Source organism: Microcaecilia unicolor, chromosome 3 (genome assembly GCF_901765095.1).
Source record: "Microcaecilia unicolor chromosome 3, aMicUni1.1, whole genome shotgun sequence".
Taxonomy (NCBI): Eukaryota; Metazoa; Chordata; class Amphibia; order Gymnophiona; family Siphonopidae; genus Microcaecilia; species Microcaecilia unicolor.
Genome location: NC_044033.1, coordinates 236,950,369 through 236,978,249, shown reverse-complemented (window position 1 = coordinate 236,978,249; position 27,881 = coordinate 236,950,369). Strand labels below are relative to the sequence as shown.

The 27,881-nt window shown below is 43.4% G+C and overlaps 1 protein-coding gene across 1 annotated transcript; it reads right to left on the bottom strand.

Annotated features, from left to right (window-relative positions):
* Positions 1-625: 625 nt before the first annotated feature.
* Positions 626-15,620, bottom strand: LOC115464462 (vomeronasal type-2 receptor 26-like). The gene is made up of 5 exons (XM_030194841.1): positions 15,570-15,620; positions 15,341-15,418; positions 12,838-13,056; positions 2,027-2,153; positions 626-1,521 (listed from the first exon to the last, which is right to left on the bottom strand). The coding sequence occupies exons 1-5, from the start codon at positions 15,618-15,620 to the stop codon at positions 626-628; spliced, it is 1,371 nt and encodes a 456-aa protein (XP_030050701.1).
* Between the last annotated feature and the right edge of the window lie 12,261 nt (positions 15,621-27,881).

Genomic DNA, 27,881 nt, shown 5'->3' with positions numbered 1-27,881 from the left:
GCCGGTAATTGGGAAACAAAATGGGAGCTGGGCAGACTTCTATGGTCTATGCCCTGATTGTGACTGAATAGATAGAGATGGGCTTGAGTGTAAATTTTAAGGTGTTTTGACGTTAGCTTCAGAACTTAGTACAAGAACAGTGCTGGGCAGACTTCTACGGTCTGTGCCCTGAGAAAGGCAAGGACAAATCAAACTCGGGTATACATGTAAAGTATCACATACCATGTAAATGAGTTTATCTTGTTGGGCAGACTGGATGGACCATACAGGTCTTTATCTGCCATCATTTACTATGTTACTATGTTTATATAAATCAGGGGCGTAGCCAGACAGCAGATTTTGGGTGGGCCTAGGCAAGAAGTGGGTGGGCACCAAATGTTCTCTCCCCCACCCCTACATCAAAAAAATATCTCAGCTGGTGGGAAAATGCTTCTCTCCATTCTCCACCTTGGTAGTCTGCAGCAGGTGTGTGCTGAAAACTGAGCATGCGAAGGTGCCTGTATTGTGGAGAGCAGCATTTTCATTACCATGTGCTACTGTTGGATGGGCCTGAGCCCTAAGTGGGTGGAACCCAGCCCACCCAGGCCCACCTGTGGCTATGCCACTGATATAAATATTAATAATTCTAGTTTTTTGATAAGCATTTTCTGCTGTTCCTTTCAGGTCTCAGCAGAATAATGTAGCACTTAGGGAAAAAGATACAGCCCAGAAGTCCAGCACTGGAGGCAAGGATAGCAAACATCTCCACTGCCACCATGTACTTGCCCTTGGTGCTCAGGTACGTTGGAATAAAGGAGATCCAGACATTGCAAAACACCAACATGCTGAAGGTAATGTTCTTGGCCTCATTAAACCTGTCAGGTAGATTTCTTGCAAGGAAAGCTACAATAAAGCTGATACCAGCCAAAAATCCCAGATATCCCAGAACACAGTAAAATGCAACTATTGACCCTTCATTACATTCAGTTAGTATTGTTCCAGTTTCTGATCTCATATTAAGATATGGGAATGGGGGAGCAATGAACAACCAAACAAGACACAGAATAGTTTGTATAAGGGAGCAGAAAAGGATTATAAAAATTGAGATCCTGGAACCCATCCATTTCCGGAGCTTGCTTCCAGGCTTTGTGGCATGAAAGGCTATGAAAACATTGATGGTTTTTGCCAATACTGAGGAGAGAGCAATGGAGAAACTGATCCCAAAGGCAGTGTGTCGGAGAATACAGGTCACTTTGTCAGGGTGGCCGAGGAATACCAAGGAGCAGAGGAAGCAGAGCATGAGGGAAATGAGAAGAATGTAACTGAGTTGTCGGTTGTTGGCTTTTACTATGGGGGTATCTTTGTAATGAATAAAGATCCCCAAAATGCCAGTATTAATAAGAATTAAGAAAATGCAAATGAAAGTCAAAGTTATCCCCAAATGCTCTTCATAGGATAGGAAGGTTATCACTTTCAAGATGCAGGCATCTTTCTTCTGATTGGGCCATTGGTCCTCTGGGCATTTCATACAAGCGTCCATATCTGAGAATGAAAAATATTGTCCCATTATCTCACGAATAGCATCTGTTATAGGATGGTAACTTTTTCCTTATAAATAAGGCTTGTTTTAAAATGACAGACAGTAGCAAATACTAAACAAGTAATGAACGATGAGCTTACTGGAAATGAAATCATGCATTATCTCTTAGAAGTACTTGCATTACAACAGTATGCTTTTAAAGGATTCCATATGTCTTATTCAATTGGGGTGTGATTAGTTTTGCTAATGGTATCCAGCTGGTATTTTTGGACTAGACATAAGGTATTCCACTAGGACATGTGAAGACCCATTTTACATTAAAACTGAGATTTGCAATTGAGATGTCTAGATCAGGATGTGCTCAGTTCTGGTGATGTTTTGCAAAAGACAGGAATGCATGCATATTTTCTAGCCCATTTTGGGTCTTCAATAAAGGCTGAATATGTGCCTGATTAGCTACTAAAAAGTGCCCATGAGTGTGTCTCATGATAACATGAAATCACTCACCAGTTTGGTTGGAGACCTCGCCCTCTGGACAGGGGATGCAGTCATAGCAGCAGACAGGCTCTCCTTCCCTGGTTAATTTTCTGAACCCAGGAAGGCAACTCGGGCTGCATCTGGACTCTGGAGGTATCTGAGGATTGAGGAAAAAATCTGAATAACTTGTCATAATACTGGATTATGACTTTGTAAATGCAGTGTTACTTTTCTGTCTAAATATGAGCTAGTTTTCCCATTTAGTTTGCCAGCTCATTACCAAGCTATTCAGTAAAATAAAGAGGTCAGTATGTGCTCCATTTTAATTGGAAATATAAATAATATGAAATAAGTTTGGCCTGGAATCAGTCATTCAGGCTGATTGAGGAATGTTTTGAGCAATCTTCCTATGCTGTTCACCCTTAAGTTTGATTAAAAGTATGAGAAAATACCTCTGCTTTCTCAAGTAACTTTGAATTCTCTCTCTCCTAGTAAAGCTTGCGCTATGAGAAAAGGACTTCTAGGTTTTGTCCTTGTAGCCTACTTTTCTACCTCTAAGACTGAAAATGTACCTAATGGATCTGCTCACTATTGGTTGCTTACTATATAAGTACAGTGCAATCCGCTTAAGTGCAAGGGTCTGGGACCAAAGAAATACATGCAGTTAACCGGAGCGTGCACTTAACTGTTGTGACCCAAAAAAGAAGCTTGACATCTGATAAACATATGTACAGTACTGTTTATTATACATACAATATACAGTCTCTGTTAACTGACGTTAGGCTTACTTGAAGTAATCAGTCATAGTCCTCTGTACACTCTTGTGCCTGTGAGTTCCATAGACTACGTCTGCCAGATGGTAAAATCTGTCATAGCACTGACATCCAGTGGCCTCCAGATAGGCCCGCATGGTGTTGAGACTCTCCAGTGCTCTTGCAAAAGTGACAGGAGGTTGTTGAATTTCGTCAGCATGTGCCTCGCTGCTCATTTCATCATCTGTTTCATCATCAGCCGTTGCCTGCGTGTAGGCGCATATCTGGACATCAGTGCTGTCGTCAGCTGTTTGTAGATCGTAATCAACAGCTACGTAGTGATGTAACTCCTCTTCAGTAACACCGGCTGGGATGTCAATAGCCTGTTAATCTGACGCGTTTGCAACAGCTGCATCTGTTTCGTCTCTCTCCACATCCTTAACAAAGCTTGCCTGCTTGTAGCAGTTCACAATGGTTGCCTGTGTAACATGATTCCAGGCTTCTTTCTGCATATGTAGGGAATCCAACAGTGATAGATTACGAGACAGTTCAACAGCAGGTTTATCCTTGCCAGTCTGGTCATCCATAACGCTCATCAGATGACGTAGCACAAGAGTCCGATAATGTTGTTTGAAATTGGTTATTATGCCCTGATCCATAGGTTGGATCAGGGAGGTAGTGTTTGGTGGCAGGAAGACCACCTTGACGTTAGACAGCCTGACATCATCACTGTGTGCAGCACAATTATCACAAAGCAACAAAATCTGACACTTTTGTGCCTGCATTCTAGTGTCTAACTTCTTTAGCACTGCTAAATTTCCCCAGTCATCCATGAATTTGCATTAGCCTTGTATGACACAGGAAGTTGCTTAACATTCTTGAAGCAACGGGGCTGTTTGCTCTTTCCCATGACAAGGGGTTCCAACTTCTCACTCCCATCCATATTGCAGCAAAGGAGGATCGTCAGTCGGTCCTTTGACGTTTTACCTCCTGTAGTTTCGGCTTGTTTGAATGCAAGTGTTCCATCAGGAATCGCTCGCCAGTACAGACCGTTTTCGTCAGCATTGAAAATGTCATGAGCTGCAAACTCATTCAAGAAGAACTGAAACAACCCAATTTTCAGCACCAAAGTCATCAGCGTCTTGTTTTTCACCATGCTGTTTCTTGAATTTTATGTTGTTCCTCTCCTTCCATCTTTCCAACCATCTAACAGTGGCTTTGAATTCAGTTAGTCCAAGACTTTCAGCTAGCTGATTAGCTTTCTTCATAAGCAGTGGAGCACTGACAGGAAACTGTCTGCTCCTGACTTGAGAAAACCACCGAAGAAGAGCATCTTCTACCTCCTCAGCTTTTCCTGCCCATTTGCGTTTCCGTTGTGGATTTGTATTTTTTTGCCAGTCTTCCAGAAGCTGGTCTTTCTGCTTCAAGATACATGAAATTTGACTGGGATTGACACAATATTCTTTAACAATAGATGCTTGACTTTGTTTGTTTTCTAATTTTTTAAGAACTTCTATTCGTTCAGCCAGTTGCACGACGACGACCCCAGTGTACACTCTAACAACATTCTTTCGCTTATTCTGCCTGTGCCAGTTAAAGAGGCGGTAAATTTGAAATCTCGTTGGTTTTCACGCGCCAATTGGCTTCCATATTCCATGTGTGCGCTTATGCGGAGTCTTTCCTGCAGAGGAGCGGTCTTAAACCATGCATATAAGCCAATCTTGCACTTATCAGTGGTGCGCTAAACCGAAGTTTGTCCCCATAGACATTGATGGCGCCAAAAACGGGACCGAAGTATGGCATGCAGTTAAACAGAGCATGCGCTTATCCGACGTGTACTTAAATGGAGTGCACTGTACTTTTGTTTCGTTATCATTTAGCTAATACCTTTATCCAGAGTGAGTTTCATTCAGGTAAGTAGGCATTTTTTGTTTAAACTTGTTGCCTTGTCAAATGGATATATTTTGGCCAAATTTAATTTGATATGTGAGAATCCAGCAAGGTTGTTCCAGGACCATGGCCTAATATTATACAGACAGCAATACTATACAGCTACTGTCAGGATAACTTATCCAATGATATTAAATTACACTGCAGAAATAGCAAGTCTAATTTCAATTGATAACTTATCTATATAAAGTTAGGCCGGTGTAGTCAGCAGGCTAAACTGTATAACTATTAATATTGAATATAGCCTGAAGATATGCAGATAATTTAGCGTATCTTTTTGCAGTCATGGTAACATTGCAACATAGTAAATAAAGACAGATAAAGATCTGAATGGTCTATCCAGTCTGCCCAACAGTCACACTCATTATCACCATGGTTAATCCAACGATGAATGTGATATAAAATACTTGAAAATTGTCTTTTTTTTTGGCATTTCTGGGATGTAGACCATTGTAGTCTGCCTGGCTCTTTCCTTAGGTTCAAACTGCTGAAGATGCTGTCAAAGCCCACACCAGCCTATCCAAATCCATCTTATTTATTTATTTATTTAATGAATTCTAGTAGCCCACTGTTATCCACAAACAAGTTTTGGTTCAAAGTTACTTACAAATTACATTCTGGTTAACAGTTACAGTATTGGTTTGTGTTTTACAGTTAAGTTGAGACATGTTTCTGGTTTACAAATTACAGTTTACATTTTAGTTAGGGACTTATAATGAAGGTAGTGTTATATTATTTATAGTAGACAATTTTTAAAGAGGTATGTTTTCAGTTCTTTTCTGAAAAGGAGATAGTTTGTGATGCTTCTTGTGATCTTTGGTATTGTGTTCCACCATTTGGAATCCAGGTAGTTGAATCTGGCCATGTAAGTTCTGGTTTCAGGACTTACGTTTCTTGGAGATAGTTCTATCAAGTTTAGCATCTATTCTAGAGCCAAACTGAATAATACTTTGTAGATGATGGTGCACACTTTGAAGATCAGACTTGCCTTGATTGGCAGCCAGTGTAGAGTTTTGAGTAGTGGGGTAGCTCTTTCATATTTTGACTTCCTGAAAATTAGTCTTGCTGTTCTGTTTTGGACAGTTTAGAAGGATTTCTGTGCACTTTCCTTGCAGCCAAAATATACTGCATTGCAGTAATCTAGTTGTGATAGTATCGTCGATTGTACCATTACACAGAATGATTGTCTAGGAAAATAGTCTCTGATCCTTTCCATAGTGTTCTGAAGCATTTTGTTGTTACTGCTGATAACTATCTAGTGTAAGAAGTTTGTCAAGAATGATTCCCAGTATTTTAAATTGTGTTTCAATTTGGTATGTTTGGTGGTTGATTGTAAAGTTTTGGTGGGCTATGGGATTATGTGGGTTTGACAGAACCATGAATTTGGTTTTGTCCCTGTTTAATTTGAGTTTGAAGGTTTCAGCCCAGTTTTCCTTAAGGTCCTGTCCTATTTTAACTTTGTCCATTATTTCTGTGATATTATTGTTGTTAGGTATGTTGATGGTGATATCATTCATGTAAATGAATGGGTTAAAGCCCATTAACTCCAGTTTTTTTCCTGAGTGGAGCCATCATTATATTAAATAGTGTTGGTGATATTGGAGAACCCTGTGGTACCCCACACTTGAAGGTCCAGGGGGTTGATAACTGGTTGGACATCTTTACAATGTAGGATTTGGTCTTTAGGAAGCCACTGAACAATGCGGCCACTGTACGTTGACTTCCACGTAGTCGAGCAGGGTCATCAGTGTTTCGTGATCTACTAGGTCGAATGTTCTTGACATGTCAAATTGCATCAATAGTATAATCCATCCTTGGCTTATTATGCTTCTGAACTTTGTTATCAGGGTTGTTTCAATGTTGTATTGTGGTCTGAAACCTGATTAGGATTTGTGTAGGATTGAGAATTTTGTAAGGTATTCCATTAGTTGTTGTGTTACTAATCCTTCCTTCATTTTGGTTAAAAGCGGTCTACAGTTTGTGAGATCGCTGATCTTGTTGGTTGTGTTCTTGGGGATTGGTGTGACTATGATTTTGCCTTTATCTTTTAGGAATTGGCTTTCTCCTAACATGTATGTGATATGTTTGGTGCTGCATTCGATGAACCATTCTGGTGGATTTTTCATCATGTAGTTAGGGCATTTTTCTAGCAGACATTTCATATGTGCATATTTTGTCAGTAGTGCCTTTACTGTGCTCATTTTGGGTGATTCGAATGCAGACCAGATTCTGTCTGCCACGGTATCAGTGTTGTTGGTTTCACAGTCTTGTAAGAAGTCAGTGATGGATGTTTGCAGTATCGCGAGGTTAGATCTTGTCTTTGTTATTTTTTGATGGAAATATTGTACTAGCTCATCTGCTGTAGGTGGCGTTTCAGTTGATGCCACTATGTCCTGTGTTTTCAGTAGACTGTTCATGAGTTCAAATATTTTTTTCAGATTCATCTGTGCTGAATTTGTGTATGTGTTGAACTATTTCGCTTAGGCTTTCTTTGTAGTATGTTTGTATGTTCTTATGGCTTTTCTCCATATGTCTTTGCTTATTTCTGTTTTATTTTTGGCCCATATTCTTTCTAGTCTCCTTCATTATAAGTCCCTTCTGCTCAGTGTGCTGCTGCGGCTAAGAAAGCAAATAGAATGTTAGGTATTATCAGGAAAGGGATGGAAAACAAAAATGAGGATATTATAATGCCACTGTATCGGTCCATGGTACGACCGCACCTAGAGTATTGTATTCAATTCTGGTCGCCGCACCTCAAAAAAGATATAGTGGAATTAGAAAAGGTGCAGAGAAGGGCAACAAAGATGATTAAGGGGATGGGACGACTTTCCTATGAGGAAAGGCTAAAGCGACTGGGGCTCTTCAGCTTGGAGAAAAGATGGCTGAGGGGTGATATGATAGGAGTATATAAAATAATGAGTGGAGTGGAAAAGATAGATATGGAAATCTGTTTACGCTTTCCAAAAATACTAGGACAAGGGGGCATGCGATGAAGCTGGAGTGCAGTAAGTTTAAAACAAAGAAAATTTTTCTTTACACAGCGCGTAATTCGGCTCTGGAATTCGTTGCCAGAGAATGTGGTTAAGGCGGTTAGCTTAGCAGAGTTTAAGAAAGGTTTGGACGACTTCCTGAAGGAAAAGGCCATAGAATGTTATTAAATGGACGTAGAAAAAATCCACTATTCCTGGGACAAGCAGTACAAAATGCTTTGCTCTGCGTATCTTGTTGGGTGACTGTGACCCGGATGGGCCACTGTCGGAGACAGGGTGCTGGGCTAGATGGACCTTTGGTCTGTCCCAGTGTGGCGATGCTTATGTCTTATAGTTTTTTCATCTGCAGTAGCTCTTCATTGAACCAGGGTCTTATTTTTGTTTTAAGTGGTGCTATGTTATCCAGTGTGTTTTTGCATGTTTCATCCCAGTTCCTCATGAAATGGGTGTCATTTGGTTCTAAATTCTTATATTCATTCATCACTGTTGTCCAGAAGCTGTGGTTGTCCACCTTTCCTCTGGTCGTGAATGTGTGTGGTGGTCCTGGTTTTCTGTTTTTTTTCCATTCACTTTCCATTGCAGTGTAAAAGTAAGCTTGTCTGACCACGGTACCTCTTCCCATTTGTTGTTTTCTATTGTGTGGTTGTTGTTTGCTGGTAATCTGTGGGCTAGTATGTCCAATAAGTGTCCTTTTATGTCTGATGAGTTGCCTTGTACTGTAGTGAAGTTCCATTGATTGGGGAAGTTTGTTAGGGTTTTTGTGTTGGGGTTGTTTTGTTTGTCTAGGTGCAGATTGATATTGCCAATTAGTAGAACATTTTGTTTGTTTGTGAAGGTGTTTGATACAAAGTCCATGAAATTGTCTCAGGCATTTGTCCAGCTACCTGGGGGTCAATAGAACAGTATGATACATTGTTGACTGGTGAGTGTTGTGTCAGTGATTTTGCATGCCAAAATTTTTTTTGCTGAGGATAAATGTTTAGCGATCAGCTCAACTGTGATAGTGGATTTATATATTATTGCGACTTCCCCTTCTTTCTTTTTGTTTCTGTTGATGTGTATTGTTTTTTATCCTGGTGGGCATAGGTCCAGCAGAACTGGGTCATCTTCTAGGTGTATCCATGTTTCTGTTATGAGTAATAAGCCTAGTTTTTCATTTTCAATCCAGACTCTCAGTAGGGTTGTTTTATTGACTGCTGATCGTGCATTTATATATCCTATAGGTATCTTGGTGTATGTATCGTAACTGATTTTGATGTGTTTGATAATCTGTAGTTGTCTGTCTGTTTTAAGGTTGTGATCTTGTTGTGTATTGTTCTGGCTTGTCTTTTTGTTGTTGGCTGTTTGTTTTGTCTCTATTTTGTTATGCGGGCTGTAATTTGGTTCTTCCAGTTGTTTGTAGTGTATTTGTTTGTCCATGATGCATATGGGGATTTTGTTCAGTTCATTAGGTGATGGTGTACACTGGGGGTGAGAACTATCATGGGGCTGCTGTGGTAGCCCGGTGGTACTTACCTTTTATTTATTTATTTAGGTACATTTATACCCCGCATTATCCCACAAAAGGCCCCTAAAAAACGAGCGTGTCTCTTGGGAAGCAAAAAACAGAGAATCTTATTCAAGAACTAATTTTAACAAACTTCTCTAAAAAGACAGGTTTTACATTTTTCTTCACTAAGAAAAAAAGAAAACTGAGCAGCACAATAAATATTAAAATCACTCCAAGACCTCAATGCTTGAACTGCAAGAAGTCTCTTCACTCCCTTAATAGACAGAAGGACAAAAAGTGAATTGTGAAATCATCTTCTTTCCCTATTATTGGAAATAAATTTTATATGATCCATTATATAATTTGGGCATTCACCATTTAGAATCATATAAAAAGCAAAAGAGTTTGAACATGGTCCTCACCTCTATAAGCAACCAGTGTAACTCAACAAAATATGAAGAACCTTTATCCTGCTTCTGTGGTGAAAACATTAATCAGATTGCAGTGTTCTGGATTGTTTGCAATTGCTGGATAACTTGTCTAGGCACACCCAAATATATAAGATTGCAATAGTCTAACTTGGACAAAAGCAACGCCTGTACTAATAATCTGAACAACTCAAATTCAAAATACTTTCTTATGCATCTTAAATTCCTCAAAAGAAAGAAGGAACTCGTAGTCAGAGCATTGAGTTTAGAGTCAAGGGATAAATTCTGGTCAACATAAACCCCCCAGTGTCTTTGTAAAGGAAGAAAGTGAATACCTAATTTGATCTACCATTATATGGTCCACTAAAGGGTCAGGATTGTTATCAAAAAGTAAAACATTTGGTCATATCAGTGTTTAACTTGAGTCGATAGCATGACATCCAGGATCTAATCAATGTTAAACATCTTTTAATACCTGATGATACTGAATTTATAGATGAGTAAATTGGAATTAACACTGTAATATCCTCAGCATTACTGTAAGTAATGTAACCCTCTCATGTATTTATTTAATATTTATTAGGTTTTATTTACTGCCTTTTTGAAGTAATTCATTCAAGGTGGTGTACAATAAGAATACATCAAACATGAGCAATAGACAATTACAGTAGTAAAAATATTCAAATAACGATACAAAGGATGGCGTGGAGGGGCATAATCAAAAGGGATGCCCAAATTTTGCTGAGGACGTCCTCGCAAAACGTCCTGGTGGAGGGGCGGGGAAACCCGTATTATCGAAACAAGATGGATGTCCATCTTTCATTTCGATAATACGGTCGGGGACGCCCAAACCTTGACATTTAGGTCGTCCTTAGAGATGGTCGTCCCTAGACTTGGTCGTTTCTGATTTTCGGCGATAATGGAAACCAAGGACGCCCATCTCATAAACGACCAAATGCAAGCCCTTTGGTCATGGGAGGAGCCAGCATTCATAGTGCACTGGTCCCCCTGACATGCCAGGACACCAACCGGGCACCCTAGGGGGTACCGCAGTGGACTTCACAAATTGCTCCCAGGTACATAGCTCCCTTACCTTGGGTACTGAGCCTCCCAAACTCCCCCCAAAACCCACTACCCACAACTGTAAACCACTACCATAGCCCTTACGGGTGAAGGGGGTACCTAGATGTGGGTACAGTGGGTTTCTGATGGGTTTTGGAGGGCTCACATTTACCAGCACAAGTATAACAGGTGGGGAAGATGGGCCTGGGTCCGCCTGTCTGAAGTGCACTGCACCCACTAAAACTGCTCCAGGGACCTGCATACTGCTGTGATGGACCTTAGTATGACATTTGAGGCTGGCATAGAGGCTGGCACAAAATATTTTTAAAGGTGTTTTTGAGGGTGGGAGGGGGTTAGTGACCACTGGGAGAGTAAGGAGAAGTGGTCCTTGATTCTCTCCATTGGTCATCTGGTCAGTTTGGGCACCTTTTTGTGGCTTGGTCGAAAGAAAAACAGGACCAGGTAAAGTCGTCCAAGTGCTCGTCAGGGACACCCTTTTTTTTCCATTATGGGTCGAGGACGCCCATGTGTTAGGCATGCCCAAGTCCCGCCTTCGCTACGCCTCCAACACATCCCCGTGAACTTTGGTCATCCCCACAATGGAAAGCAGTTGGGGACGTCCAAAATCAACCCTGTGAGAAGGATGCCCATCTTCCGATCTGTGTCGAAAGATGGGCGTCCTTCTCTTTCGAAAATGAGCCTGCTAGTATACTACTTACAATGTCAACACAATACGTAATAGAACATTTGAATTGACAGTGAAAGGTATAAGCAAAGATAAACGGCCCCTTTTACTAAGCTGTGTAAGCATCTATGTGTGCCCAACGTGCGCCAAAATGAACTTACTGCCCGACTACCAGGTGCCTCTTGCAGTAATTTTATTTTTGGCGTGCGTCTGCAAAATATTTTCTATTTTCAGACGCGTGTAGCAGATGCATGGCAAGTGGCATCTGACGCATGTAGCTCATTACCGTGCAGATTCTTTACCACTAGGTCTATGGCTGGCGGTAAGGTCAGACACCTAAAATAGATGCACGGCAATTTTGATTTTGCCACACGTCCATTTTTGTCAAAAAAGGCATTTTTTGTATGAGCACTGAAAAATATTTCTGCACGCGCCCAAAACCTGCGCCTACACTACCGTAAACCACTTTTTACTGCAGCTTAGTAAAAGGACCCCATAGATAGGTAAGAGAGTAAGAGGAGTTAGAAAGTAAGGTGACTAGATTAAAGAAAGATGCATGTAAGGTCAGAGAGATGGTTAAATATTATCTCAGCTATGGCAGGAGTGAATAAACATGTCCTGCTGCAGTAGGAGTGGAGGAGTGGCCTAGTGGTTAGAGCACTGGTCTTGATATCCCACTGCTACTCCTTGTGATCTTGGGCAAGTCACTTAACCCTCCATTACCTCAGGTACAAAATTAGACTGTGAGCTCTTCAGGGGCAGAGACATACCCAGTGTACCTAAATGGAACTCACCTTGAGCTACTACTGAAAAAGGTGTGAGCAAAATCCAAGTAAATAATAAATAAATAATAATAAATATATACAGCCCATGTCACTCCTTGTGTGTATGAGTGAGACTAACAAGTTAGTTACTTCTTCCATTAAAGGCCTGGTGGGGGCAACACCAGAGAAGACTCACTTGCAGGTATCACTTCATGTAATGTCTTTTGTAGAGAGTGTGGTAAGTTGCAAATCCAAAGAATTTAAGAATATGTTAAACAATGTAGGTGACAAAGGAGATCTCTGTGGGACTCCTACAAGGATTTCTCCAACTATCTGATAACTTTCCATTATGTTTTACTTTATATGACCTAGAAACCAAAAATCCTCTAAACCAATATATTATCATCAATACCTTTATAATTAAGTTCAGAAAGCAAAATGTCATAATGTCCAAAAGATTGCTCAGAATGGAGGGTTAGTGGGAGGGCATTCCAAAGACAGGAAACCAGATAAAAGAAAGCAAAGTGATGTGTAGATTCCAGATGAGACAAATGGACCAGCAGGATAGAAAGGTGGTAGGCAAAGAGAAAATGGAGAGGGCAAGAAGAAGTGTAAAGAGAAATGACAGCAGTGAAATAATGGGGGGGGGGGGGGGGGGGTATGCCAAAGTGAAGAGGCTTAAATGCCAGCGCGAGGAGCTTAAATTGAATTCAAATCTGACCTTAGTCAATGTGCTTGTCCACTTTTCATAGATAGTAAATTCCTGCTCTGGTGGAGCATAAGGGTTATAACTTCCAACAATTTCATTACTCCATGTCCCATTGGGTAGAAAGACTGGACTTATAATATCATAACCAATAGCGAGATCACCATTCTCATAAAAAAAAAGCTCCTCACCCACAGCGTTCTTAAAGTGGAGGTTCTTCAGATAATGATGAAGCTAATGAAAAAGAGAGACATTATTATTAGTGAAGCTCACTGCAGTGATACACTCCTAACTTCAAGCACATATAATCTGCTCCTGATTTTAGGGACATGTTTTCAAGTACATTCTCATGCCTAACATGCACAGAGCAAGTATATTCTATAACACTGTGCATAAATTTTAGGAATGCCTATGACCCGCTTTTGCTCCTCCACCTTTTGAGATCTGCATGGTATATCTGTTAATGAGATGCAACGCTGAAGACTAGAACAGGGGTGTTGTCCTGATGCAGCTATGGCAAAACATGGCCATGTTGACATAGGTCCTGAGTGTACCTGTGATAAATGTTGAAAATTTTGAGCACTGTACACATTCATACACAACAAGCAGAAAGTCATAATAAATTAAGAGGCTGCTAGGTCCCCAGTTTCCCTGTCACCCTATACCTTTAGCTAATTCAAAATAATGAGTTTGAAGCTGGATTTTAAAATTAGCAAATGATAATTCTGACCAGATATATGATTGAAGAGCATTCCAGAGCATTGGAGCTAAAAAGAAAAATGCTGAGCTCCTCGTCGATTCATAATGTGGTACCTCAGTCAGTTGAGAGCATTCTGGTGAGTTTTTCATCATGTAGTTGGGGCATTTGTGAACTAGACATTATACATTCATGTATTTTGTTAATAGTGTCTTTACTGTGTTTAGTTGGGGTGGTTTGAACGTGATCCATATTCTCTCAGCTTTGATGTGGTTATCATGTGTTTCACAGTCCTGTAGGGTAGTCTGTGATATTTATTTGTGGCTTTGCAAGGTTTGATATTGTTTGTTATTTTGTTTTTGAAGTATTGTGCCAGTTGCTAGATAACTAAGAAAAGTAAATAGAGCCAGATAAAGACCATATGGCCTATATAGTCTGCCCATCCATGCCATCTACTCTCCCTGTCACTCCCTTAGAGATCCTATATACTTGTGCCAAGCTCTCTTGAATTCAGACACTGTTTTTGTCTCCACTACTTCCATTGTGAGGCCGTTCCATGAATTCACCACCTTTTCTGTGAAGTATTTCCTTAGGTTACTCCTGAGTGTCAGGCCTATACCACGATCTGTGAGCCCCTGTGCCAAACATCGTCTGGCAGCCAGACAGTTCTGATCTTACCTGGAGAATCAGGACAGGAACTTCCTAAGGAAGGCAGGACTGTACACAGGATGGACAGCAGACAGATGGCAAAAGGCAAGGTCCAGGTCCAAACAAAGGTTCAAGGCAGGCGGAAGGCAACAGCAAAGTCCAGGTTCAAAACAGGTTCAAGGCAGGCGGCAGGCAAAAGCAAAGTCCAGGTCCAAACAGAGGTTCAAGACAGGCGGCAGGCAAAAGCAAAGTCCAGGTCCAAACAGGTTCAAGGCAGGCGGCAGGCAAAAGCAAAGTCCAGGTCCAAACAGAGGTTCAAGGCGGGCGGCAGGCAAAAGCAAAGTCCAGGTCCAAACAGGTTCAAGGCAGGCGGCAGGCAAAAGCAAAGTCCAGGTCCAAACAGAGGTTCAAGGCAGGCGGCAGGCAAAAGCAAAGTCCAGGTCCAAACAGAGGTTCAAGGCAGGCGGCAGGCAAAAGCAAAGTCCGGGTCCAAACAGGTTCAAGGCAGGTAAACAATCCAAACACACAGAACTCAGGAATCCACACAAGCAGAAGCCGAAGCAAAGTGTTCTGCCAGCGTCTGTACTTAAATAGCCCCCTCCATCAGGAAGACAACCATCAGCTGTCCGGGGGGTGGAGCCTACAACCAGCCCCAGGGCTCTGGATAGGCTGGTCACAGAGAGAGGGCGGAGTCCAGCCGCGACCAGCCAATCCGGACCCAGAAGGGGCGTTCTCCATGCTCCCGGGTCCAGCGCCCGGAAGAGACTCTTCAGCTTGTGAGCGCCGGCGCTGCCAAAATGGCCGGCGCTCTCCAGCCGCCACAGCGCTATAGCGGCGAACCGGCACAGTCCAGGAGGCAGGCAAGACTCCCTGAACACACCGCCCATAGCCAGCGATACCCCGCTCTCTCCTGCTCGCGGAGCGAGGCATCACTGCGGGCAGGGTGGCACAGGTAAGGGACGTGACAGTACCCCCCCCCCCCCCCCCGTAAGCCCCCCTCCTCCGTCTCGGTCCTGGTTTTTTAGGGTAACGAGAGTGGAACTCGTGCAACAAATCAGGGGCAAGGATATTATCAACTGGCTCCCAGAAGTTATCCTCAGGACCAAAGTTCTTCCACGAGATCAAGTAAAATAATCGTCCTCTTTGGAATTTAGAATCAAGAATTTCCTTTACCTCAAACTCAGGATCAGGGTCAGAGTCTGGAACCAGAATCTTCTTTGGTGCAGGATGCCAGTGGAAAGTCCGAAAAGGCTTAAGCAGAGACACATGGAAAGCATTGTGAATGCGAAGATTACCAGGTAAGTGAAGATGATAGACCACCGTCCCCACTCTAGATTTCACAGAAAATGGACCGATGAAGCGAGGAGCAAACTTAAGGGAGGGAAGACGAAGTTTGAGGTACTTGGTACTGAGCCATACTCTCTGTCCTGGCTGGAATACGGGAGCGGCACATCGAAGCCGGTCAGCAAACTGCTTATACCGTGCGGCCGCCCTCCCCAACTGCTGACGAACCGTCCTGTTATGATTCTGCCGGTTTGGCTGAGGGGGAGGGGGGACGTCTCTTCTGATTGGCTGCCAGGAGTTGTGCTGACGTCAGGGGATAGTACTTTAGCCTGCAGCTGAAGAGTTTCTCTGCTTTTGCGTTACTTATTTGGTGGTAACAGGAAAGCCTGATAGGTTTCTCTCAGAACGTGCTCTAGGTTCTGACAGGGATCTGTGTTGATTTAGAGTATTCTTTTCCTTCCCTCTGGGTTAGCTGCTGCTGTGTTTGTGTGTGTGTGCGTAGCTCTGTAATCAGGGTCAGCTGCTCGTTTGTTTAGTGGGGGCTGGGCATTGCTCAGCCTCCAGGGCTCTGGGCTGAGTGAGAGCGTTCTCCTTTGTTTGTTTGTTTTAAAGATTTCTCTTCCCAGTGTCCCGGCCTGCTGGCTCAGTGAGTTTATCCCTTTGTGTACTGTGTGTATTGTATTCCTGCCTCTGCCTATGTGTTTGTTTGGATGGGCCTCACTCCCTCTGATTGTTTGTTGATTTATGGCACTCTCGCTCTGCTGGCTCTACAAGCTTAACCCTTTGTGTTCTGGGTGCCTCTGTCTACAGTGGGGTTGAGGCAAAGGCTTTCTGCCTTCCTTTTGTGTTTGGTTCCTCTGGTTTCTGCCTGGGGCTCCTACCCTGGTGGGGGGTTGCTGTGTTAGTTTCCCTGTCCTGCGCTAGTCCCCTGCGTGGGCGTGGCCCGCTCTGGTCCTTTGTTTCCCCCTCTGCCCTATTGCTAGTTTTCAGCGCGTCTGGCCTCTTGGGGCCCTCTGGGTTCTTTCACCCCTCCCTGTGTGTGATTGGGTTCCAGTTCAGCCGTGAGGCTCGCACAAATGGCTCTGTCTGCGTGGGTTCCGGTTCGGCCGCGAGGCCCGCCTGTATGCCTATTTCCCTTCTTCCTGAGGGACTGTGGGGAGGGGTAGCTTAGGGGGTATTGTGTAGCTGGGGTGTGCGGTGGTGGGTCGGTCTCCCCTTGGCCTGGGTTGGCGCCCTGCTAGCCTCGGCCAGGGCCCAAGGGCTCACGACCAACCCAATGGATTACACGTCCTCCAAGTGGCATGAATGGTGGTGAGGGTAGACCGGATCAGTGGAGAGGCCTCAGTCAAAGGAATTGGAGGCGGAAGACGAGGATGACATCCAAAAACAGTAAAGAAGGGTGATGTCCGAGAAGCAGAATGGAAGCTATTGTTGTAGGCAAATTCAGCCCAGGACAGGAGATCAGTCCAATTATCTTGACGAGCATTTGTGAAGGCCCGGAGAAAGGCTTTAAGGGTCTGGTTAGTACGCTCTGCCATGCCGTTGGTCTGGGGATGGTAAGCTGAAGAGAAATGCGTGGTAACCCCAAAGGCTGAGCATAAAGATCTCCAAAATCTAGAGGTGAATTGAGAACCTCTATCACTGATGATGCGTTGCGGCAGTCCATGTAACCGAAAAATGTGCTGGATAAAATAGGAGGCAAGAGCCGCCACAGATGGCAGGGACCGCATGGGTACGAAGTGCGCCATGCGGGAAAAACGATCCACCACCACCCAGATGATCGTGTTGCTCTTGGAACAAGGAAGATCAGTTATAAAGTCCATCGAGACCTCCTGCCAAGGTAGTTGGGGTACCGGCAATGGTTGAAGAAGCCCCCACGGCTTGCCTGGCAAAGACTTGGTACGAGCACAAGTAGGACATGTAGAGACAAACTGCCGAATCTCCTGAGCCATGTGCGGCCACCAAAAATAGCGGGAAATAAGATGATAAGTTTTACGAAACCCAAAATGTCCCGAAAAAGCAGCAGAATGACCCCACTGAAGAACCTTGCGACGAGACCGGGCAGGAACAGGAGTCTTAAGGCAGGCGGGTGCCCCCACAGTAGGGGAAAGGCAAGCAGGATTGAGCATAGGATAGAGCTCCTCAGGTTCCTCTGGTACATCAAAAGCTCGGGAGAGAGCATCCGCTTGTATATTCTTCTCCGCGGGACGGAACACCAAGTGAAAGGTAAAACGAGCAAAAAACAGTGACCATCGGGCCTGCCGGGGATTCAAGCGTTTGGCATCTTGCAAATAAAGCAGGTTCTTGTGATCAGTAATGACTGTAATAGGGTGAGCAGCCCCCTCCAGCAGGTATCGCCACTCCTGAAAGGCGAGCTTCAGAGCCAGCAGCTCTCTGTCACCGATGGTATAATTACGCTCTGCTGGAGAAAACTTCTTAGAAAAAAAAACAAGGGTGTCTTCTACCAGAAGAAGCCGTCTGGGACAGCACAGCCCCAACCCCCAAAGCAGAGGCATCCACCTCCACAATGAAAGGCTTCGTGACATCAGGACTACGGAGCACAGATGCAGACAAGAAAGCCGTCTTCAAGGTAGAAAAGGCTTCCAGAGCAGCTGGAGACCAGTGCCGAACATCCGCACCCTTCCGAGTAAGAGCTGTCAAAGGAGCCGTGATGAGAGAATAATGGGGAATGAATTGTCTGTAGTAGTTAGCAAATCCAAGGAAACGCTGCAGAGCCCGGAGACCTTGGGGAAGAGGCCAGTCACGGATAGCCTGTAGTTTAGCAGGATCCATTTGTAATCCAACAGCAGAGATAATATGTCCCAAAAAAGGAATAGTGGATTGATGAAACGCACATTTTTCCAATTTGGCAAACAGTCGGTGATCCCGGAGCCGTTGAAGTACTGTGCGCACATGCCTGGGATGATCCTGAGGGGAAGCAGAGAAGATCAGAATATCGTCCAAGTAAACAATGACTGAAGAATAAAGGAGGTCCCGGAAAATGAAGTTGATGAAATCTTGAAACACAGCAGGGGCATTACAAAGACCAAAAGGCATGACACGATACTCAAAATGGCCTTCGTGAGTATTAAACGCAGTCTTCCACTCGTCCCCCTGGCGGATACGAATCAAGTTGTATGCCCCTCGGAGATCCAACTTAGTAAAAATAACCGCCCCCTGGAGTCGATCAAAAAGCTCCGGGATAAGCGGAAGAGGATAACGGTTCTTGACTGTGATGTTGTTAAGCCCTCGATAGTCAATGCAGGGTCGCAAGGACCCATCCTTTTTGGAGACAAAAAAAAACCCCGCCCCGGCAGGAGAAGAAGAAGGTCGAATGAATCCTTTACGAAGATTCTCCCGAATGTAGTCCCGCATGGCTGCAGATTCCTCCCGGGACAAGGCATATAATCTTCCTCTAGGAGGCATCGTGCCTGGCAACAAATCAATGGGACAATCAAAAGGGCGATGGGGCGGGAGGGAATCTGCCTCCCGGGCATCAAAGACATCAGAAAAATCATCATATTCCTTCGGAAGACAGGCCTCACAGGGATGGAGGATTCCAGGTAGAGCTGGCACCTTAGTAGGAGGAGGGTGCACTGGTGTCAGACAGGTCTCAAACCAACGAGTACTCCATTGACTGATCTCTCCCGAAGGCCAGTCTATGCAGGGCGCATGCAGCCGCAGCCAGGGCATACCTAATATTACAGGATGAATGGCTTGAGGTAAAATAAGAAACTGTATCTCCTCATGATGAAGAAGACCCACCTGCATCCAAAGCGGAAGGGTGAGATGAGTAATCGGCTGGGGAAGAGTAGAGCCATGAATGGAAGTCACCTGCAGAGCTGGTTTACAGGGAATAACTGGCCTTCCTAGCCCCTGAAGTAGGCTAGCATCAATAAAGTTGCCTCCTGCTCCTGAATCCAGCAAGGCTAGGGTGTTTATTCTGAATTCTTGCCAAAGTAAGATAATCGGTACTGTCATTAAATTATCCGGAAGGGCTCCTGACTGACCCAAAACCACCCCCTCCACAAGGCTAGGGTCTAAGCATTTCCCGGCTTGTTGGGACACCCCTTCACAAAATGACCAGGTTTCCCACAGTACATGCATAATTTATTATCCCTCCAGTGGGCCCGCTCAACAGCTGACAGTCGGTGCCTGCCAATCACCATAGGCTCTTCCGATCCCTCCGCAGCCGGACCCGCAGCTTCCTGAGGACAGACCGTACGTTGTCTTTGAGGGGAGATCCTTCGAGACGGACGAGAGGCACCCTATTCTCGTGCCCGTTCCTGGAAGCGGACATCAATCCGGATACATAGAGAGATTAGAGCGTCCAGAGTGCTAGGAATTTCACGGCCGGCTAACTCGTCCTTAATGTGCCCACTCAAGCCTTGCCAGAAAATGGCCATAAGAGCCTCTTGATTCCATTTAAGTTCCGCAGCCAGGGTGCGGAATCGAATAGCATAGGCTCCAACCGAGCTGTTCCCTTGCTGAATCCGTAGTAGCTCACCTGCAGCAGAAGAGGGGCGCCCTGGAACATCAAATACCATGCGGAACCGACGCAGGAATTCTCCTAGTTCTGAGAGGAGAGGATCCTGTTGTTCCCAGAGTGGTGAAGCCCATGCCAAGGCAGGACCGGAGAGTAACGAAATAATGTAGGTAATCTTTAATTTGTCCGTAGGAAAAGAAGCAGGTTGCATGTCAAAGAGCATTTGACATTGGTTCAAGAATCCGCGGCATGCGGAGGGTGTGCCGTCAAACCGGGGAGGTTCGGGCAGACGAAAGGCAGGTTGAGATGGAGATGTCCTACTTGCTCCGGGAGACGGTCCTCGCTGCGCTGACATCTGTGAGCACACATCTTGTAGTACCCCAGACAATCTGTTAAGCTGGGCCTGCTGTTGTTGAAGGGCTTGGGCCAAGTCGGTCAGATCAGGCTTATCTGGCGAGCTCATGGCTTCGGCTTTCTGTCAGGCCTATACCACGATCTGTGAGCCCCTGTGCCAAACAACGTCTGGCAGCCAGACAGTTCTGATCTTACCTGGAGAATCAGGACAGGAACTTCCTAAGGAAGGCAGGACTGTACACAGGATGGACAGCAGACAGATGGCAAAAGGCAAGGTCCAGGTCCAAACAAAGGTTCAAGGCAGGCGGAAGGCAACAGCAAAGTCCAGGTTCAAAACAGGTTCAAGGCAGGCGGCAGGCAAAAGCAGAGTCCAGGTCCAAACAGGTTCAAGGCAGGCGGCAGGCAAAAGCAAAGTCCAGGTCCAAACAGGTTCAAGGCAGGCGGCAGGCAAAAGCAAAGTCCAGGTCCAAACAGAGGTTCAAGGCGGGCGGCAGGCAAAAGCAAAGTCCAGGTCCAAACAGGTTCAAGGCAGGCGGCAGGCAAAAGCAAAGTCCAGGTCCAAACAGGTTCAAGGCAGGCGGCCGGCAAAAGCAAAGTCCAGGTCCAAACAGAGGTTCAAGGCAGGCGGCAGGCAAAAGCAAAGTCCGGGTCCAAACAGGTTCAAGGCAGGTAAACAATCCAAACACACAGAACTCAGGAATCCACACAAGCAGAAGCCGAAGCAAAGTGTTCTGCCAGCGTCTGTACTTAAATAGCCCCCTCCATCAGGAAGACAACCATCAGCTGTCCGGGGGGTGGAGCCTACAACCAGCCCCAGGGCTCTGGATAGGCTGGTCACAGAGAGAGGGCGGAGTCCAGCCGCGACCAGCCAATCCGGACCCAGAAGGGGCGTTCTCCATGCTCCCGGGTCCAGCGCCCGGAAGAGACTCTTCAGCTTGTGAGCGCCGGCGCTGCCAAAATGGCCGGCGCTCTCCAGCCACCACAGCGCTATAGCGGCGAACCAGCACTGTCCAGGAGGCAGGCAAGACTCCCTGAACACACCGCCCGTAGCCAGCGATACCCCGCTCTCTCCTGCTCGCGGAGCGAGGCATCACTGCGGGCAGGGCGGCACAGGTAAGGGACGTGACACTGAGTCTATCCCCTTTCTCCTTCATCCTATGCCCTCTCGTTCCAGAGCTTCCATTCAATTGAAAGAGACTTACCCCCTGTACATTTATGCTACGTAGGTATTTAAATGACTCTATCATGTCTCCTCCTCCCACATTTCTTCCAAAGTATACATATTGAGAACTTTAAGTCTGTAACCATACGCTTTATGACGAAGACCACTGACCATTTTAGTGGCAACTCTGCACCGTCTCCATCCTTTTTATATCTTTTTTTTAAGGTATGGTCTCCCTAATTGTACATAATATTCTAAATGAGGTGTCACCAGAGTCTTATATAGGGGCATCATCACCTCCTTCTTCCTACTACAAATTCCTCTCCCTATGCGCCCAATCATCTTTCTAGTTTTTTTTCTGTTGCCTTTTCTACTTGTTTGGCCATCCTAAGATCATCACACACAAGTTCTGCTCCTCTTTCATGCACAAATGTTTCTCACCGCCTAAATCGTACCGTTCCCTCAGGTTTTGCAGCTCAAATGTATGACCCTGCATTTTTTTAACCTTAAATATTAGCCGCCAAATCCTAGACCATTCCTCTAACTTCACTATGTCCTTCCTCATATTATCCATACAATCAGAAGTGTCTACCCTATTGCTGATTTTGCTATCATTCGTAAAAAGGCAAATCTTACCAGACAGCCCTTCAGTAATATCACTTATAAAAATATTAAAAAGTACTGTCCCAAAAACCGAACCTTGCGGCACACCATTGGTAAAATCATTTTCCTCAGAATGAGCTCCATTTACCACTACCCTCTGTCACCTTCCACTCAACCAGTTTCTAACCCAGTCAGTCACTTTAATCCCATACTGAGGATACTTAGTTTCTTTAATAGTCATCTTTACAGAACTGTGTCAAAGGCTTTGATAAAATCTAAATATACCACATCTAGCATTCTCCTTTAATCCAACTTTCTAGTCACTTAGTTAAAGAAATTAATTAGATTTATGGATTTCATAAATTTTACTATTCTATGTTTAAAAAGAGTTTCCATTAATTTACTTACCACAAAAGTCAGACTTACTTGCCTGTAGTTCCCAACCTCTTCCTTAGTTCCACATCTGCTCTTCTTAAGTGCTCCGGGACCAGTCCCAACTCTAGAGAAGCATTGAAAAGGTCAGTCAGTGGAGCCACTAGAACATCCCTAAGTTCCTTCAGTACCCTCGGATGTATGCCATCCGGCCCCATCGTTTTGTCCACCATTGGTTTATCCAGCTCCTCATGAACACAGTTCTCTGAAAATCATTCATAGACTACCACCCCTCCATTCCTATTTGTGTTTGTCTTCTGTAGTCCTTTCTCCTGCTTCATCTGTGAACACAGAACATAAATATTCGTAAAGCAATTCAGCCTTATCTTTCTCAGCTTCAACATATTCCTCCCCTTCACTTTTGAGTGAAGGGGAGGAGTGGCCTAGTGGTTAGGGTGGTGGACCTTAGCCCTGAGGAACTGAGTTCAATTCCCGGCACAGACAGCTCCTTGTGACTCTGGGCAAGTCACTTAACCCTCCACTGCCCGCCACATTGAGCCCACCATGAGTAGGAAAGCACAGGGTACAAATGTAACAAAAAAAAAATACCACTTTTGCACTTCTTCCTATCACTAACATACCTAAAAAATGTCCTGTCACCCCATTTTACCATATTGACTATTTTTTTCTATTTGCATCTTTGCTTTCCTGACTACTCTAACAGCTTCTCTTAGCTTTTCCAGATATTGTCGCCAGTCTTCCTCTTTCTGTGATCTCTTTTAGTTTATAAAGGCTAACCTCTTTTTTCTTAGCTTTTGAGTTACTACTTTTGAGAACAAATGTGGTCTTCATTTCCTCTTACTTGTATTTACTTTCCTTGCAAAAGGTTTGTGGCCCTTACAATAGCTCCTTTCAGTTTTTCCCACTGACTTCCAACTTCTTCCAGATGTTCCCATCCAGACAACAATTCCTTGAGCTAATCCCCCCTATGAACAAAAATTATTTGAAGTTTAGAATCTTCACTTTTGATGAACCCTCTCTACACCTATCTTAATATTAAACCACACCAACGCATCGGGGTGTATAAAGTCCTTTGTGCAGCTGTAACTGATTCGCATCCATGCTGGAAAAAAAAAGACCAAAACAAGCATTTACCTCCTAAAGCCTGGGTCTGAAAGCAAGAAATTGCTTTCTGATCTTCACAGTATTCTTGCTCAAATCTGGTTGAAATTGTAGAACGGCGCCCTCATGTTTCACTGACGCTCTTATTCTAGTGCACTGTAAAATCTCTGTGACATGTGTATATTTCAGCACTTTCATTACTATAGGCCGTGGAAACTTATCATGCTGACCATATAGTGGGGTGTCCATGATCCAGGTCAAAATCCTTAGTAAATTGAAGACCTAGGCTATCAGGAATGAACTTTTCCAAAAATATAAGTATGTTTGACCCTTCTGAATTTTCTGGGAGACCTCATGAGCATGTCTAAGGTTTCACATTAATTTTAAATATGCTGCATATTTTATACTTGTCATTCTACATTATATTATATTGTATAATGCTACATTTCAATAATTATCTAACCATTACAACTATAATTGCTTTATTATTATGAGGTTCTACTCACCATTATGTTATAATATGGGTATATATATGCTCCATTACTAATTCTTTCTAGATTGATGTATACTCATTCAACTAAAATGTTAAGATTGTGGTTGTTATCATAATTAAGACTTGTATTTTACTTTCATTCCATCTAATAGGGGTCAGTGCAAGGTGGCTGTTTTTCCTTTGGTCTCATCAACTCATGGTTTATACATTACATATTGCTTCTGTGCATATTGTTATGTTTTTTATGAATATTCTTTCATATTCTCAACTGCTAAGGTATGCTTCTCTACTATATCCCATATTTTTCTATACAACTACACAACTGATTGGAGTCAACCTCAATAATATTTTATATTAATGGCTGTTATCTTCATGTCATTGAATGTTAAAGGATTGAAAAACCCCATAAAAAGAAAAGAAAAATCATTAACTCACTGTCTAAATTGTCACCAGATTTTATACTCTTTCAGGAGACACATTTAAATGTGACCAAATCTGCTAAGCTACAAACCAAATGGTCCCTACCAACAATTTTCAATCCAGCAGTTAGCAAAAAAAAAAGGTGGGGGTAGCCACCTCCAGTTCTCTGCTCTGACATCTTCAAACTCTTCAGAACTCTGCTGCTTGTTTACTTTTCAGAGCCGGCAAATTTGATCATGTTACATCGCTTCTTGTGTCCCTTCACTGGCCTTCGATACTATATTGTCCTCAGTTCAAAATTCTTTGTTTACCTCATAGAGCTTTTCACACAGGTTCCCCTTCCTATCTATTATCTCTTAATATACCTTATATTCCCACTCATGCTCTTAGGCCTCTTGACTCAAATTGTCTTGTTTTACCTTCACCTCGGATGGCCCACTATGAATCGACCCAGTCTTCTGCATTTTTTCTTCTGGCCCCTCATTTCTGGAATGGTCTCCCTTTTGATATGGGGGAGAAGGAGGGCTTTATTTGCCAATTTCAAGATACTTTAAAAAAATGCATTTTTCTCGTTTGGCCTTCAGCCATGACCTTGTCATGTTTAAGCCATGAGCTTGGTGTCCTGCTTGCACGGTCTCTGGCATCTCAGTGATTCCTTCCTATGGTATGTGTGATTCTGTCCTATAAATTTATGGAGTTCTTTTCTTGTACGTTTTTATTCATTTGTATTGTTTGTTAACTGCTGTTGCAACAGCGGTATATCAAGTTTTAATAAACTATAAACTCCATACAATTGATATCTCACGACAGTGATACTACTGGATGCTGGGTTAAAGTAAAAGTCACTATCAGGGGCAACCCCTTGATCATAATGAACATATGTGCTCCTAATTCTGATAGCCCTGATTTCTTTCACACTGCTGCTGATGTAATATCTAATGAAGGTGACTCACTACATATAATAGAAGGAGATTTTAATTTAATTCAAAATGCTGAACTCGATAACAAATCCTTTCAAAAAATCTAAGGCTTGATGTAATGATACAGCTACATGTACAAAATGTTTGGCACCTTATGCACCATAATAAGAGGGATTACTCTTTATTCCCCACCACACAATTCATTTTCCAGAATAGATTATTTTTTGATATCCAGCTCCTTTTTAGATAAAACACGCCACTCCAGTATTGAAAGCATCACACTAACTTATCATGTATACATAGGGCTAGATTCTATATATGGCGCCTGAAAGTTTTGCATAGGAAAAAAATATACCTCGGTATATTCTCTAAAATACACCTAAATTTTATAGAACAGGCTTAAATTTCTACATAGTATATAGAATTATGTCAAGCACTTCTCCATACGATCAAATTTAGTTGCGGCCATTTACGACATGTTTTACTTGGTAGAAATTCTGATGCCTCAATTAGGCACATATCAGATATATTATATAACAATGTGTATGGATGTTTGAAACACCCATGCCCCGCCCATGCCCACACCCCCTTTTCAGCTATGCAACTTAGAATGTATGCGCATCACGTTACAGAACACATTTAGCAAGTTGTGCATGTAAATCTCAATGCCAATTAGTGATAGTTGCTTTTAAACATCCAATTGACAGCATTGATTTGCTAATTAAACAATTAAGTTACGTGCATTGTTATAGAATACGCTTTAATTTTCATGTAGAACTTAAGGCACGATATATAGCAACCCGGGGATAGTCTTTCAACTTAATATCACTGCGCATATAAAACATAAGACAAACATAAAGCAAATTGGCTGATTCTATAGCAATGCATGTAAATTAACGAGTTTAACAAGCTAATGAGCACTTAATAAGCAATAATGAGCATTAATTGGCACTAATTAGAATTTACACACACAACTCACTAAGCATATTCTAATGCATGCAGGCAAAAATGGGCATAGTTTAGGGCAGGGAAATACTGGTGAAAAAAGGCGCCAGAGCTAGACGGTCTAACATTGGAATTCTACTAAGCTTTCAAAGATATACTTATTCCTATTTTAGTTTCATTGTATAATTATCTAATCCAAAAGGTGATATATGGGGCACATTTACTGAGGCCACTGTTATTGTATTACCCAAACCAGGTAAAAAATCCTTATTAGTTCAAAACTACAGGCCCTTATCCCTTATTAATTTAGATGCTAAAATACTTGCAAAAATGATAGCAGACAGGTTACAACAGGTCCTATCTTTCAAAAGATTGTAATGTTCAACAAGTTTGAAAATGTTATGGCTTGATGACCATCCTTGACGCAGTCATGAAACATGGCCCATGTCGATCAATCTGTTATTTTCACAAGAATTGATTTGCAATAAAAAAAAAGTGAAAGATTGAAAGAAGTACTTTGCAAGCATTGCACTGAAAACCACTTTTTTTTTAAATTTGTACCCTGTGCTTTCCCACTCATGGCAGGCTCAACGTGGCTTAGGTACTTATTTGTACCTGGGGCAATGGAGAGTTAAGTGACTTGCCCAGAGTCATAAGGAGCTGCCTATGCCTGTAGTGGGAATTGAACCCAGTTCCCCAGGACCAAAGTCCACCACTCTAACCACTAGGCCACTCCTCTACTCCACTTCCACTAGTGTAAACTTGGATTCACTTAAATATAGAGCAGATTCTAAAAGCCACTAGTGACTTTGGGGCTCTTATACAAAGGCGCTTAAGGCCCTACATGTGTCCAGCATGTGCCAAATCAGCATTACTGCCTGGCTATCGAGTACCCTGGGGTGGTAATTCAGAATTTGACATGCATCAAAAAAAACGCGGTAGAAAATATTTTCTATTTTCTACCTCATGGCGCTGCATGCCTACCGCCTGGGTAGCACGTGACACCTTACCACTAAGTCAATGGGTGGCGATAAGGTCTCAGGCTGAAAATGGATGCGCGCTGGTTTTTATTTTGCTGCATTTCCATTTTCCAGCCCCTTAAAAAAGGCCCTTTTTCCAGGACATGGCAAAAACTGGCCCTGTGCACACCCAAAGGATGTGCTCACACTGCCGCAGGCCACTTTTTGTCATGGCATTTTGAAAGGGCCCCTTAATCTCCAAATGGTCCTCTCTATGTTTATCCTGGTGGGGAAGACTGGATACCATTAAAATGATGATAGTACCCAAAATTAATTATTCACTCAGTATGATTCCTACACTTCTAAAGCCTAGTACTTACAAGGTTATAGAAAAAATTCTAACCAATTATATATGGGCTAACAAGCCACCACATATAGCCATTAAGGGGCCCTTTTACCAAGCTGTGGGAAAAAGGGCCCTGCACTGGCAGTGGGGCAGTTTTTCCCATGCAGCAGGGCTCTTTTTACCACAGAGAACTCTTACCACATGGCCATGTGATGGGGAGCCCTTACCGCCACCCACTGAGGTGGCGA

Coding starts and splice junctions, on each gene's coding strand:
- LOC115464462 (XM_030194841.1), bottom strand. CDS start 15,620: ATGTGCCGCTCCCGTATTCCAGCCAGGACAGAGAGTATGGCTCAGTAC. Junction 15,419..15,569: donor AGAGTATGGCTCAGTACCAA/GTACCTCAAACT, acceptor TCTCTGCTTAAG/CCTTTTCGGACTTTCCACTG. Junction 13,057..15,340: donor ACCCTGATCCTGAGTTTGAG/GTAAAGGAAATT, acceptor CTTTTTCATTAG/CTTCATCATTATCTGAAGAA.